The following is a 16,860-nucleotide window of genomic DNA, read 5'->3' as shown; positions in this document are numbered from 1 at the left end:
ACAAAATATTTGCCAAAGGATGGACTGACGGTAGAAGTTGATATATGGAAAGATTATTTTTGGCTCCAGAGAATTGTAAGAACACATAAAGCAATACTGACCATATGACTTACCTTAGAAGAATGGTTGAAGAAAGACCAGCTTACATTTATAGTATCATTTTTTTCTCCTGAAAAAGCTTTTGACATCGTCCTGTGGAATACTCTCTTTGAAATTCTGCAGTTATCATGGATAATGTACAGGAAAACATTACCTAGAAGTATGCCTTGTACAGTAACCAGAGTGCCATTATAAGACTCTAAAGAACATGAAAGGGACACAGTAGTGGAGATCAGAGTGAGATGATGTGGTATCCTAGCTTCCATGTTATTCAGTCCATATATGAAGAAGTAATGAAAGAAACTAAGGAGAAATTTCAAAAAAGTATTTATGTTCACAGAGAATAAATCAAAACTTTTAAGGTTTACTGACAATGTTTATTTCTGTTAGAAAGAGCAAAGGACTTGGAAGATCAGTTGAATTTAAAGTAAGCTATACGTTGAAAATCAGCAAAAGTAAAATAATCATAATGGAGTATAGCTGAATTAAATCATATGATGATGATAGGAAATGAGATACTGTCAAGTAGAGTTAAGCTGCCTGCTGTGGTGCAGTCGACCGAAAAGTTCAATTTACTGATCAAAAGTTCTTAAAGCAAGGAAATGGCTAAATGTATGTAACCTATGTCTGAATACTAGTCACTTTTAGAACTGATTTTTTAACCTTCTTAATAAACCAAAACTTTATTTGTGGACTCGCATAAAACAACTCGCATAACATAGTACCCTATGACTATAATATCAATGAGTCTCTGTTGTAATTGGCCAACCCATACAAATACCTGAATGTAACACTCTGTGGAGATAAAATGGAATGATCACATAGGTTCAGTCGTGGGCAAAGCAGTGGTAGACTTTGGTTTATTGGTAGAATACGGGGGAAGTGCAATCAGTCTACAAGGGAGATTGCTTAAAAATCACTTGTTTGACTGGTTCTACAATATTGCTCAACTATGTGGGACCCATACCAAATAGAATTAACATTTGATATTGAATGTATACAGAAAACGGCAGTGTGAATGGTCAATTTCATCTGTTGGAGAGTGTCATAGACATACTGAAGGAACTGAACTGGAAGACTTAAACTATCCTAGAAAAGTCTCTTAACAAAGTCTCTGAACTGGTTTTAAATGGTTACTCATGGGATATACTACAACTCCTAAGTATCACTCACATAGGGCTCGAGAAGGTAAGATTAGAATATTTACTGCACACACAGAGGCATTCAAACAATCATTCTTTCCGCACTCCGTACTTGAATGGAGCAGGAAGAAACCCTAATAACTGCTACAATGTAATGTACCCTCTGCCATGCACCTCACAATGGTTTGCATAGTATAGATGCAGAGGTAGGTATTTGTCTTGTAGGCCACAGTTCTGTTTGTTTCATCATACAATTAGGGCCATAAGTATTGTTGGTGTGAAAATGCTGTATGTGTGCGTATATAAATTGGGTGACTTGAAAAACTATAGCCAAGAAGTTTCACAACTGTCTGTCACACTGATAAACAGGATTTATAGTTGTCATGGTAAAACACAAGGTTATCAGCCAATTTTTAGCAATAAAGATGAAGAAGGGGCTCTCCTGACCAGTCCTATTGATTGCAAAAAGGGGAGGTTTTCTGCCCTCTGCCCTAGATGTTCAATACATATAGCAAAGGCAATCCGTGACAGATAAATGGTGCTAGTTCAATACTGCTCCAAGGAAACAGTGAACATCAAGAAGGTAAACTTCTTACAAAATTCCAAGAACAGCTAGATGTTATATTGTTTGTGCAGCCTTTAATTGATGATAATGACCAGTTGAGTTTTCAGATGTTGTAGCAAATTTTTCAAACCCAGCAATTGGAAGAAGGGGTATGTTTCTTTTGAAGTTGCCATGTCAGGGCTCAGTGTACAGTGGACACAAATTTGCATGCATTTCTGTGGGATTTCAAAAACCAAATTAATGATCACATTTTTTGTCCTTACACTTTTTCTGTATGTAACTCTGATGTTAGTATCACAATTTAATTACAATGCTATATTTAATTTGCAAGCATTGATAAAATTCTAGAACAGTTAGTCACCTTAGAGTCTTTAACAATCCACAGTTATCATATAACAGATAATCAGTCAAATGCACCCCCAGGTGGGGTGAGTTTGAATGACACAGTTCTTTTTTTGATTTTTCTATCTATTAGAGCAAATTGTAACAAAAACCAAAACTTTTATTACTAGCACTCAGTACACATGCTCTGAAAGAAAAACCAATATATTAATTTTATTACTTTCAAAAATATCTAAATTTAAAGTCCAGAATCACACAAGTTCACCCCATTTGATGGTACTAAAAGCATTTGACAATTTTTGCTATTTAAGTACTAAAATAAATGGCAAAGGTAGAAGTAAAGAGCTTATATAATGCAAACTGACAGTAGCAATAAAAGCTTTTCCAAAAACAGAAAAACCTTTTTTTTAGTGTTGGGAAGTCTTTGAATGTGTTTATATTGAGTGTACTTTTATATAAAGGTGAAACAAGTAAACTCGAGCACTCTCTAAACATGGAGAAACTAATAATTAAAAATATATGATAAACATTAAGCAAGAAGAGGATAGAAGGTTTTTAAATGTGGTGTTGCTTAAAGATGCTAAAGATTATATGGGTAAATTGAATACAGCTAATAAAAAGGTACCCAATAAGATTGAAGATTAGGGACTTTATGGCGCAACTTGATTAAAAGAACAGGATGGTTGAGATCACACATCCTGAAGCATGAAGGAATAGTTGATTCAGTAAGGAGGGGAAGGGTGGGGGTTAATAATACAGAGAGAGACCAAAGTTTGACTACAGTAAATAGGTTCAAGTGGATTTAGTTGCAGCAGTTACGTTAAGATAAAGAGACTCACCCAAGATATACCTATGTTGAGAGCTGCAGTAAGCCAGTCTGTGGGTTGGATCTCCAATTTTTCTGGTTATGATGGTGCAGATTAGCAGAGATGTTTTTGATATGTTACCCTTCCAAGTGTGAACATGTGTCTGAAGATTGCAAATGACTAGAGAAAACCAGCCTTGTAAAAGTTGCTGTAGTTGATGTGTTAGAATGTGAAATTGATACATAATTAATTTTGAGTAAGAAGGGAATGTAATGAACTTTTATAACATGCTTATGCTTAATATATTTTTTTTCAAATACTTTTACTTCTCTTATTTCTTCGTTGTTAGCCTACATACTTTTTTTTCAATGTAACGTACTATGGTATTAATTTCACATAACTTCCAGTCAAGTTCACCTCAACGAACATCGTCTGATGTATTGAGTGATAAAGAAGGGCAACATCATCTGCTCCCCCAGGAAGTGGACACGTCATTAGTTACTGGAACAATAGTTCAGGTAAGCATTTAATCTCATTTTGTGGTTCATTTTATAAATCTGGAGTATTATATTTTACTTGTTACCAATTTATCTTTTTCCTCTGATGAAAACCAAACATTCTCTCTCTCTCTCTCTCTCTCTCTCTCTCTCTCTCTCTCTCTCTCTCTCTCTCTCTCTCTCTTTGTGTGTGTGGGGAGGGGTGGGGGGACGGCAATGTAGTTGCACGCATGCTAAGAGAAAATGTATTCATTGTTTTAATTGTTACGCTACGCCCACTTTCAAGCCATATCAAAAATCTCATAGTTAATGAGAATAGGGTTCAAACAAACTGCAGGTGACATTCTGTATCAAAGAAGGAAATCATATACATGTCGGACATGTAAATGTGTTTTCTTATTGATCATAAAGGCAACAATCAACAGAAATTCAGTTTTGTCAACTGGAAAATCAGTTCATTCAAAGAATTGTCTGAGCAAAGAACACTGAGAGCATCATAAAAACACCAAGATTATTGGTGCTATTTCTTCTTTCTGTAATAGGTTATCAGAAATGTTATACACATCATAACTGATAATTTAATTTACCAAGACATTTGGATATATCTACAGCAAAACATGGAATTCAATACTGATCACATTAAAATAGTTTCAACGATATAGGAAAAAGGCACTATGAAAGGGGAAGTGGGTTTTTTTTCTTTTTTTTTTCAATTAGGAGCCTAATTAATGTGGCCCATTTTGATAGCCTTCAAGCTGAGCTATTATTGTTGAGATGATAAAGATTCAAGCTCATGTGTTATGTACCATATATTTTGCTATACTAAGCATCTTCCACTAACAATCGTCACCATCCCAAGATTTGCTTCATCAAAATTTTATAAATTTTTATTGGCATCATCTGATGAAATCACTCAGATCCACTGGAATAATGTCATTATAATACAAAAATATTTGATTCTAAATTCTTGCCACACTGTGGGAAACATGGTATTATTGCATTCAGTTTTCCATCAATAAGAACTACTGGACCAAGCGTAAACAAAGAACAACCTCACATCACATTTGCCCAATGTGACTGTCTACACAAAAGTCTCTTATAAATACTGTTAGCCAGGTTTTATCGACAACCAACCATTTGACTGCCACAATATGTTATGTCTCATCATTTTTCCTGGTCACCATGAAGAACTGTGTCCTCACCCATAATTACTTCTCCTTTGAAGGCACCATCTATAAACAAATCGAAGGCATGGCAGCGGGCACCCCTAACACCACCCTAGAGGAATCCTTCCTGAATACCCAGAATCCCAAACCCCACACATGGTTCAGTTTCACTGATGTCACCTTTGTGATCTGTATTGAGTCTGAGAACCCCCTATCCACATTCCTCCAGCACCTCGACACCTTCTCCCCCATTCACTTCACCTGGTCTTCCTCATCTCAACAAGCCACCTTCCTTAATGTTGACCTCCACCTGATGGATAGCTACATCAGAACCTCCATCCTTATCAAACCTATGAACCAACAGCAATACCTTCACTCTGACAGCTGCCACCCATTCCACATCAAGAAGTCCCTTCGATACAGCCTATCCACCTCACGAAATGTACCAGGTGTCTCATTGAGGCCTTCAGAGACTATAATTACTCTCCCAAACTTGTACAGAAACAGTACTCCCATGTCTTATCTCTCCAGGCACCCACCACCTCCCAAAGTCACAGCATCTACCCACAGATGAGTATACCCCTTGTGACTCAGTACCACCCAGGACTGGAGCTACTGAATCACATTCTCCACCATGGTTTTGACTTCCTCTCATCATGCCCTGAAATGAGAAATCTACTGCACTTACACAATATTCTTGTCCATCCCTACAAAACTACCGAGAGAGGTGGTGCAGTGGTTAGCACACTGGACTCGCATTCGGGAGGACGACGGTTCAATCCCGCGTCCAGCCATCCTGATTTAGGTTTTCCGTGACTTCCCTAGATCACTTCAGGCAAATGCTGGGATGGTTCCTTTGAAAGGGCACGGCCGATTTCCTTCCCCGTCCTTCCCTAACCTGAGCTTGTTCTCCATCTCTAAAGACCTCGTTGTCGACGGGACGTTAAACACTAATCTCCCCCTCCTCCTCCTCCTACAAAACTCCTGCTCCCAACTCCTTGCCTCATAGCTCATATACCTGCAATAGACCTATATGCAAGACCTGTTCTGTGCATTCTCCCACCACCTACTCCAGTCCAGTCACAAGCATCGCCTATGCCATCAATGGCAGGGCTACCTGTAAAACCAGTCATGTGTTCTACGAGCTAAGTTGCAACCACAGTGCTGCATTCTACATGGGCATGACAACCAACAAGTTGTCAGTTCACTTGAATGGCCACCAACAAACTGTGGCCAAAAAACAGCTGGAACATCCAGTTGCTGAGCACACTGCCCATCGCAACATTCTTCATATTATTGACTGCTTCACAGCCTGTACCATATGGATCCTTCCTATCAACACCAACTTTTCTGAATTGTTCAGGTGGGAACCTTTCTCACTCCACAGCCTTCTACTCCACAGCCCTCTACTCCACAAACACCTACAGTCTCTTTACCACCCCTCCCCCCCCCCCTCCCCCAAACCCAGTTTAACCTTCTGACTACACCAGCTGCCCTTCCCTCTTTCCACCTCATCCCTGTATGCTCCCACAAACAGCACTTTACCGTCCCCCATCCATACTCTGCTTTCCTCCTTTGAAGATTAGTGTCACTAGCAGGTCAGCAGGAAGCAACTTCTGAGAATGGGTGGTTTTGTATGGACAGCAATGCAGGATATTCCATAGGATGATATGCACAATGCTTGCAGGCAGGTCCAGTGTTTGGGCAATCCCCTGTACACTACATGTTTGCACCCACTGCTCAACCCCTGCTGCAGTTCTGTGGCCACATCTTCGACAGACATTGGATAAGCTGCTTTCCTCCCTTTGCCACAGTGCACTTCAAAAGAATGTGTCCTTTTGAATTTTGTAATCATTTTCTTCAGACCCTAAGCAGGTATCAGATCAGTACCTTTAACCATACCCTTGAGTGTCCAGAACTCCCGCAGGGCTAATGGTGCAGAGTTGTCATTCTTGTGAAAGAGCTTTACCAGTGCACAATCATTGTTCGAAACTATCATGTTAGGTGTCTCGGACACAAACTAGGGAACAGCCATGTGCTGCACATCTGTTGGTGTGCATATTCTGCTGCTTACTGCACCATCTCATCTCATAAGCCGTTGTGCTCATTGCTGAGCATCTCCATCCCGAATGGTTGCCAGCTTCTCTTAGTGCCTGCTGAAGAGGTAGACCAGAGATCTTCTTGATTTGATCTATCCATCTGCTTGCTGCTCTTCCTCTTGTTCTTGTGCCCTCTCCAGTGTGTCTCACTAACCCCTAGAACATCCAGGCCATGTATGTCCATTTCTCTTTCTACTATGGCATCTCTTTCTACTATTGGTCAGATTTTCATGAAAAAATTTTGTTTTTGTGCCATGACTTTTTCCCCTGGATCAGTAATACGCTGTTCAAATTTGACATCATTCGGAGCAGTTGGTCTCTTTCTACAGCATTTTGAAGCTTGAACTTTAATTGTGGACACTCTGTATGTGCCAAGAAAGTGGGTCAGCTACGGGAAAGACCCACCTTTGTTTAATAACAAAATTTGGAAAATTCTGTGTTTTGTCTTGAGGGATTTTATTCTACTGTACTGAGATTCCATTTTGTACATGACACACACCTACCATACTGAAAATGAATAATACAGAGTTGCACACAAGTCCCGTTGCCATTGGTATGTAGACTGCCTACAAAGATAAATACAGAAGTAAGAGAAAGATGATGAGTAAAAGATAATAGCTATAACAATGAAAATGATGTAAATAAAGACAAAAAATAAAGAGGCTAGAGCATGTTTTCCCCCACTTTAAGCTTGCACTGCTATCAGTTTGTTTCTTGCCTCACTTTAATATACTGTTAACTACGGCTTTACAAGAGAGTAGTAGATCTGATAGTTGGGAGCCACCCACTGTTTTGCTTACTCCAGACTCCTATAAATCAAATAAAAGTAATGTTATTGTATTATACAATCATTTCTACATCAACTAATAAGCTAATAGATGCATTAACACTGTAATACTCTAGATTTGAAATCCCTAGTGATAACTGTGCATGTCAGTGAGTACAGATGAGAGTATGACAGTTACTCATAAAATTATGAAATAAAAGGTGTCAGCAATCTGTCAGAAATTTGTTAGATATAAATATTAGCTATTGGTTTCCAACATACACTACCCATATACATTGACAGAAATAATGGCAACACCAAAAAATAATTAACATAGGGTAATGAAATTTTAGGAATGAATTTGTCTAAGAAACATATTTAAGTGATTATCATGGCAAGATCACAGGTTAATGTATGCTTGAGATAAGCCATTTTTGGATGATGCTGGGGTGTCACCTGATACTACTGCCACAATGAAAAGTTTATCTGCTAAATATCTACCAGCAGCTTGCATTGAATGTAAATGGCAGTGAAATTTGTATGGCAGTTAGGCACATTTATGAACATAATATAAACAAACTTCTGAACATTCATTTTTCTTCAAAAAAAAAAAAACCGCACTCGCTCATATTTAGTACTCAGTGGTCTGTGTACTTACTAAAAGGTGTACTTTCTTTAATTGAATATTATTTTTCTGCATGCTCAGGAACAGAGCTTAAAATCCCAATATGACATAGAGAGGGTGTTGTGACAGCCCTAGCAAAGTATGGATTAAAGTTCTCAAAATATGTGTGGCGTTGGGTCCTAAGAGAGTATTGATCAGTGTTTGTTGGGAATAGTCCAAAATGATGTGCCTTTCTTTCTATGGACTATATGGCCAGAATACTTTCTTTGACAATGTTATCAGAATTTTTGAGTCTCTATAATTCCCATGTGGCATCCATGGATAAAGAGTCTGTAGAGGACAGACTTTTTATGTGGAAAGTGTGAAAACTGCCAATTGTTAGTGCTTACAGGGTTTAATATCGACAGAATTTTAGGGAAGTAGCTTATTGAGCAAAGGAAGATTTGGGTGAAGTATTCCAAACCAGAAAAAGAGGAGAGGAAGGGGAACAAAAGCTGTCATACAAAGAAAAAGTACTCCAACAAAGTGCATGTCCACTTGCCTGCTGGATGCCAACTGTCTTACATGTTTAACTTGGAAACAAACAGATAACTGATTGTGCGAAAATGATATTTGTGTTAAATTACTTAAGCCTATTCTCCATACAATTAACTGTTGCTTCAGCACCTGCATACACATTGTATCCACATTCACAAATAGAATCACTTATATAGTCACATATCTGTATTGTGTTCTAGAACCATATATGCAAAAATAAGTTTCTGAATGGGTGAAATTAAGATTCCAAAGAGCCTCTCCACTGTAGATGCAATCGATCAGTTTACCAACCACATAATAAAATTTGTGGTAAATAACAACCACCATAATTTGTTGTGATGCCTGCTGAGACATTTGAATGTGTAAATCTAAACATTATTCTCTATAAACTTAAATTTGATATTAGTGAAGGTACTTGGTTAGAATCATACTCACAGAACAGGAAGCAAAGGGTTGTCTCAAGGGGGACAGGAACAGCATTAACATCAGACTGGGGAAATATGAAGTATGGAGTCCCACAGGGCTCAATTCATGGGCCATTAATTTTCCTGATCTACATCAATGATCTACCAATCACAATTAACAACAGAGCAAAAATAGTAATGTTTGCCGATGATATAAGTATCCTCGTAAAAGGATCCAACTCAACAATGCAGGATACAGCCATGACAGTCTCTACTCAAGTACACAAATGGTTCACTGTGAATAGCCTAACCTTAAATATTTCAAAAATCAATATGATACAGTTCCTGAAAAAAATAAAAAAATTAAAGCTCCTGAAATACCTGTTAACAATCACAAAATTAATGAAACCACACATACAAAATTCCTAGGTATCCAGATAGACAGTCACCTAAGATGGAAAGAACAAATTGATCAGCTGGTCAAGAACCGTAGCTCATCGTGCTTTGCACTAAGAGCTCTCCATCAGTTAGTAGTCAGAGACATAATGTTGTTGTCATACTTTGCATATTTCCATTCTGTTCTATCCTATGGCATAATCTTCTGGGGAAATGCTGCAGGTGTTGAAAAAGTCTTCAGAATACAAAAACTGGCAGTGAGGCTAATATGTGGGGTCCCTAATGGGACATCTTGCAGAGGTCTCTTCAAATCTCTCAGGATACTTACCATCACAGGTCAGTATATATACTCACTGATGTTATTTGTATCCAACAACAGGGAACTGTTTCAGAAAAATTGTGACATCCACAACCATGACCCAAGACAGGTGAAACATTTTCATCAAGGCTCTGCATCTCTCACTAAAGTACATAGGGGAGTTACTGACACAGGTATAACGGTCTTCAATAAGCTCCCCATCAATATAAAAAAGGAAATAAATAATGTACAGGTTTTCAAAAGGAAACTAAAATTATTTGTCATCGAACAAACTTTTTATAAAATGAATGAATACTTAGAGTTATGATGTACAAGAGTGGGGGAAACTGCCTAAGAAAAGCACTCCCTTAAAGATAAAGTGTGATGCTGTTACTTGTAGTTTAACTGAAATTGTGGTGATAAAATGTAAATTTACCTGTTTCATTATGAGAAAATGTGAACTCCCATGTATTCCACTCTCTTGAGCATTCACTTAAGCCTCTTCTTAAGGAATGCAGTTAAAACTTGTATTCATTCAAACCATGGCCATGAAGAAAATTTACTTCCTTATATATGTCAGTAGCATAAAAATATGCACTGTCACATATTCTACTATTTTAAACAATCACTTAAACTGTTTTTGGCACAATACAGGCTTTAATACTGCATGCAAGTAATTGTTATCATAAAACAAACCAATGTCTGTGCAATGTGATATATAAATGTTAATGTACTACTGTAACTGCATCAATTGACTTGTCCTATATTACTTGTACACTAGCTGTATAATATGTAATCAACAGGACCGAATAAATAAATAAAAATAAAGAGAGCCTTGCTGCTTGTATTAGAAAGTCAGTTTCTGTAGCTCTGATCTTCTTGTGGTTCTTCTCAATAACTGTCTAGCACTCTGTACCAAAGACGGTAATTGGCTCAATAATAGCTTTATTAACTTTAGTTTTTAATGTGATTTTTGTAGTCCACTAAAGAGAGTTCAATTTTGATATTGCAGGTAATCATTTAATTTATGTAGCATCTAACTTATTCAAAGTATATTCCCATAAAATAAATTTGGTAATTTGCTTTCAGGTGCAAAGATGAATAAGTTTTGTCGTTATCCTAGAAGCCAGTATGTTATGTATAGTTGCTGGTATGAGAAATACTATTCTTTTAAATTCCCTCCACACTATCATACTATTTGACCTTGTGCTTTACTGATATTTGTACCATTTGCTAAACTCACTAGAAACTGGAGCCTTAGAAAACTGAATGTTACATAAACTGTAACAAGTGGAATTTGTGGTATGAACACATATGTCATTTTCTTTTCTGGTTAACATTCCTGCTTCTGTGGTGTTTAAAAGATTTTTTGTGACTACTTATCAGGAACATAAGGTGAATTTAGGAATTATGTTGGGAAGTTTACACTTCTGTCTTGATTCATTGTCATATAAATAGATCTAAATATTTTTTTCTTCCCTGGTATTGTATTCTGTATCCACTGATTTGTTTGTTGAACTACTTCGTTTTTTATTGCTAAAATTGTTCAGTCACACAGCCATTCTTGTTTATGTGGTTTATCATTATAAGTGAATACCCTTTTTCTATGAGTTGTTTTTCTCTCTTTACCATGTTGCATAACTCATCAGTTATGGCAGTTTTCCTGAAGTGCAGGTCAATGGAGTGTGTGACATTTCCAAGTTGCATTCAAGAATATCATAGAATCTTTGAAAACATTTATTAACATTCTTCCCCCCCCCCCCCCCTTTCCACTCTTCTCTCTTTCTCACTCTCCTTTCCTTGCCACTGTCTTCATCTTCACCTTCCTCTCCTTTTCCCCCAACCTTTCCCTCTTCCCTCTTTCTGTATCTGTTTTATGCTGAACCTTCTGTACTCCTTTTGTCTTGTTGTGCAGTTGCTGAGTCATACCCTATGTGATCAGAAGTATCCGGACACCCCCAAAAACATACGTTTTTCATATTAGGCACATTGTGCTGCCACTTACTGCCAGATACTCCATATCAGCGACCTCATTAGTCATTAGACATCATGAGAGAGTGGAATGGGGTGCCCCGCGAAACTCACGGACTTTGAACGTGGTCAGGTGATAGGGTGTCACTTGTGTCATACGTCTGTACACGTGATTTCCATACTGCTAAACATCCCCAGATCAACTATTTGTGATGTGATAGTGAAGTGGAAACATGAAGGGCCACATACAGCACAAAAACGTACAGGCCAACCTTGTCTGTTGACTGACAGAGACCGCCGACAGTTGAAGAGAGTCATAATGTGTAATAGGCAGACATCTATCCACACCATCACACAGGAATTTCAAAGTGCATCAGAATCCACTGCAAGTACTGTGACAGTTTGGTGGGAGGTGAGAAAACTTGGATTTCATGCTCAAGCAGCTGCTTATAAGCCACACATGATGCCAGCAAATGCTAAACAATGCCTCGCTTGGTGTAAGGAGCATAAACATTGGACGATTGATCAGTGGAAAAACATTGTGTGGAGTGACAAATCACGGTACACAATGTCGTGATCCGATGGCAGGGTGTGTGTATGGCGAATGCCCGGTGAATGACATCTGCCAGTGTGTGTAGTGCCAACTGTAAAATTTGGAGGCAGTGGTGTTATGGTGTGGTTGTGTTTTTCTTGGAGAGAACTTGCACTTGCATGGCACTATCACAGCACAGGCCTACATTTATGTTTGAAGCACCTTCTTGCTTCCCACTGTCAAACAGCTATTCAGGGATGGCGATTGCATCTATCAACACGATCGAGCAGCTGTTCATAATGCAGGGCCTGTGGGGGAGTGGTTACACGATAATAACTTCCCTGTAATGGACTGGCCTGCACAGAGTCCTGACCTGAATCCTATAGAACACTTTTGGGATGTTTTATAACGTTGATTTCGTGCCAGGCCTCACCGACTGACATTGACACCTCTCTTCAGTGCAGCACCCCATGAAAAATGGGCTGCCATTCCTCAAGAAACATTCCAGAATCTGATTGAATGTATGCCCGTGAGAGTGGAAGCTGTCATCAGGGCTAAGGGTGGGCCAACATGATACTGAATTCCAGCAATGCTGATGGAGGGCACCACGAACTTGTGGGTTATTTTTTAGCCAGTCTTCCGGATACTTTTGATCACATAGTGTATGTTGAAAGACCTTCCTCTTTCCTGTTACCCCTTCATTGTGTCTTCCTCACTGAAGCACAACAAACACATGGCCTATATGTTTGGTCTCCATGCATCTGCAGTGTGATAGAGAGAGCATGAAAGAACTTTGCGAATGTTGGCAGAAATTACCTAAGATGACCAGTGGGTCTTTGCCCAATAACATGAGTGAGTGCTTGGTAGCGGCCACTTGGATGCCAAATACTTGTTCGCAGCGATATGGATACCACATGCTCGCACTCATTCGCATATGAGCTGCATAGCGTGTGCTTGTCCGTTGCACTTCACTTCCTTCCTGCCTTCCCATTTATTAATGATGAATACTTTTTAAAAATTACTATTCATTATTTGCAAATAACAAATAAAAATATGTAATCGAAGTATTTTCCATTTAAATTAATAAAAACGTTTTTTTTGTCATGCATGAATAAAAAACTGTACAAATAATAGATAACTTGAAATCCAATGGTATTTATTGCTCCATTTCTTTGGCATATATTAAACAAGTGTATTTTTTGTTGCTTTTAAATCAGTTATGAGAAAAACTCTTTTTTTCAAACGTCTCTTAAGAAAGGTATTTGACTTTTTAAGATTTGTCGTTGTGACACACTAAACAAACTAGGTTCTACAAATGTAAAGGGGATGTCGGTGTATTATATCTCCTAAAATCATCATTATTTGAGGATAGTGATAGACGACTTCTGAATCACAATCATTGTCAGCAAAATATGAGAGATCATCTCTTCTGCTGCAGTCAGTTTTTTTGCTAATATTTCATTGCAATTCCATATTTCCTTTCATCCCTACACCTTCTCCCACCCTCCCCACCAAAAAAAGTCATGCTCAAAAGAAAGTCATATTTTTATGACATGACATCATTTGAACTTGTGACTCAGTTTCTTCGTCCTTTCTTTGGCTGTTATATGTCTGTAGTTTTTTTGTAAGCCTCTCTTGGTCATGGACAAGCTGCTACATCATGAATATTTATATAACATAAACTTAGTGCCTTGCTGGAATTCTTCAGTCTCAAATCCGTATGTAACTTTGTAGATGCATGTTACATTGGAAAACTATTCCATCTTCTACTGGGAAACTTACTCAGAGTCACTTAAATCATTTTTGAATTACTTTGGACATTCAGCAGCATCCCTCAAACATTGGAATTTAGATTAAAATTTAGTTGATGTAAGTTGTCGTCAGCCACCGAATTCTTGCTTGGTTGACTCATTTTGTAGCATAAAACAAGTATAAACTGCGTAATTATATCTGATAGTGTAAGCAATCTAGGAAAGATGTTGAAGATTAAAAGTTTTTGTCAGTTGCATTCTGATCTTTGACTACTTAAGTAGAGTATTGAGGATATTAATAGGGAGAGGGGGAAGTACTGACAGGTGCAGAGAAAGTTGAGAGCAGCTGCGTAGTTAGTGTAACCCCTAAGGCCATCTTCCTACAAATATTTTTATGTTGCATTTGTTACATTGTAAAGCAAGTAAAACTCTACCCAGTTAGAAGGTTTGTTTAAACATGGCAGTGCTTTATCAGGAGTGGCGGTGTGCCCTTGACTTCTTCCTACCTCTGAACTGACTCACAAAAACAGTTAGTAGGAGACCTACATTTCAATAAGTAGAGTGGTGCAAAACATAGCTCAACTTGACCACACATTTTTGTTGTTGTGAGAGGTGGAAGAAGCAATAAGTGACAGGGAAAATTGTAGGACCAGTGGGGAATCAACCACCAAACCTTTAGTTTCATAGCCTGGAAGCTGCAGAGACACGTTTCTATACAAACCATTAATAAACTATTTGTCAAGTTGTAACTGTTCAAGGGATAAACACTAGTCATAGAATTCGGTACAAGAAGTAGATGAAGAAAAGACAGTGGCATTCTACATTATTCATTCTTTAAGTTACAAATAATTTATTTGTGAATATGTTTGTCTGCATTATGTACTTATTCGAATAATTATCCAGATGGAAATTTATTCAGATAATGCCCATCTCTGCACCTTGCACACCTTTCTCTCTGTTTGGTCACTGCATTTAATATTATCAGCTGTAATGATTCCTATTAGTTCATTCATTCGATTTACTCAATGTAGCTGGACTGAAGTTTTCCTGGTAATCATAAGTAAATTAGATAATTATAATCAGTTGTCACGCTCATCAACATGAATATTTCTAAATGCATTCCAATGCTTGCCAGGCCCATTAGTGCTGCTACATTGTGATGAACATGTAGAGTCCATGGTTTTCCAGCCGCATGACAGGTCCATGCACTGTTGCCTTGCATTCATTGAGTGAGCACCATGCAATACCGAGTGAAACAACATGATACCTAGTGAGGAAATTAGCTAGTGCATGCATCCACATGCTTACATGAAGCAGGTGATGGGCTGTGAGTACTTTGTGCAGTTTTGCCATGCAGATGCAGTGCTGTACTCTCCACCTGCTACAGTGCAAGCAAATGCTTTCAATGTGCGAACTTTTACTAGAAAAAGAGCAAGAGTTCGAAAGGTAATGTGTACAATGTCTGCTGTTACATGTTTCTGTGTTCCACACATCATTCTATTATAGGTGAGTAGTTGCCTTTCCCTTACTTTATGTATTGTTATATTCAGGAATTGCCATTATTGTTGTGTTAACATTCAAGAATATTTGTAACCGCGAGAACATCACACACACATGCATAATACATGCAGAGTGTAACCGAGAAGAACATTACATGACAATCTTCAATTTTTCCCTTCAAACTGATGTGAAAGGAACAGATGATGTCATGTTAAACTCTTGCAACTACTTCAAACATTCATATCTCCATAACCACATCAGCTATAACTGCACAACCACTCTAATGCACAATAGCATATAAGAGCCAGGACATGACCCCTACAGTGGTGGGTGGATTGGCTGATGGCAAATCAGGATGGATCTGCGTGTCTCCACTTGGACGTGGGCTGTGGAGGTGGTGGTGACTTGAATCATATTGTGAACCATCAGTAAAATGTCCCTGGTTGTAATACTCCTTTATTCATGCCAATTACAAGGCTAGAACCATTGCTGGATGGAAGATGGTTATCAGCGACGTGGCTTCAGATTTCTAAACATCCTATCTAAGAATCACTGAAATGTGGCTGGTGCATTTTTAAGCCCAAAAGGCATCAATCGATATTGTTAATGCCACCAGGGAATGGCAAATGGTGTCTTTGGTCAGTCCTTCAGCACTACTTGCAACTGCTGCTAATGACTTTTTAGATCCAGTCTTGAAAAATACTTGCATTGTCCCAAATTATCTAATGTTTCTGCTGTATTTCGTATATGTTATGCATTTGTAACTAGTCTATCATTTAAATAATGATAGCCACAACAGAACCTGTATTTCTTAGTCCTGTCCAATGATTTCTTAGGTGATTCCTTAGGGACAGTTACTTTCCCCAATGATACCGTCTTTCAGTTGTTGATTGGTAAGCTCCTCCATTAGTGGTTGCAAATTGTGAGATATTCTGTATGATTTCCTATAAACTGGAGATTTGTTCTCCATTCAGAATCAGTGTTGTGTAAAGGTTCAGAAGGGTGGAACAAATCCACGAACTTCACCAACAGTCTCTCCATATCTGCTCTATCTTCTCCCTTCAAATACTGTACTTTCTGATATAATGCAGAGGGTATTGATAGTTTGCTTATGACAGAGGTACACATTTGACCAGCCAAAATCATTCACATCCAGAAAGCCCAAATGGGCTACTAATAACTCTTCTGCCAAAAACCACCTCGTTGGCACCAAAATTATCCACACTAACCAGAACCACATATTCTCCATTCACTTCCTACACCTGTACCACACTCCTACATACGAAACAGTGCGGAGTATCCAACACATCATTGTCTTCCAATGGGTTTACTACATACAGAATATTAATTGGTAGTAGTTCCCC

General features: G+C 38.3%; 1 protein-coding gene across 4 annotated transcripts in view; it reads left to right on the top strand.

Moving 5' to 3' along the window:
- LOC126334689 (uncharacterized) overlaps positions 1-16,860 on the top strand; it is a 405,460-nt gene that overhangs the window by 277,716 nt on the left and 110,884 nt on the right. For all 4 annotated transcript variants that reach the window (XM_049997175.1, XM_049997176.1, XM_049997173.1 and 1 more), the window contains one exon: positions 3,362-3,472. In XM_049997175.1, coding sequence (XP_049853132.1) covers positions 3,362-3,472 — 111 coding nt within the window. The remainder of the gene's footprint in view (positions 1-3,361; positions 3,473-16,860) is intronic.

The sequence above is a fragment of the Schistocerca gregaria genome, chromosome 2 (assembly GCF_023897955.1).
Source record: "Schistocerca gregaria isolate iqSchGreg1 chromosome 2, iqSchGreg1.2, whole genome shotgun sequence".
Lineage (NCBI taxonomy): Eukaryota > Metazoa > Arthropoda > Insecta > Orthoptera > Acrididae > Schistocerca > Schistocerca gregaria.
This window is presented reverse-complemented; position numbering and strand designations above follow the sequence as displayed.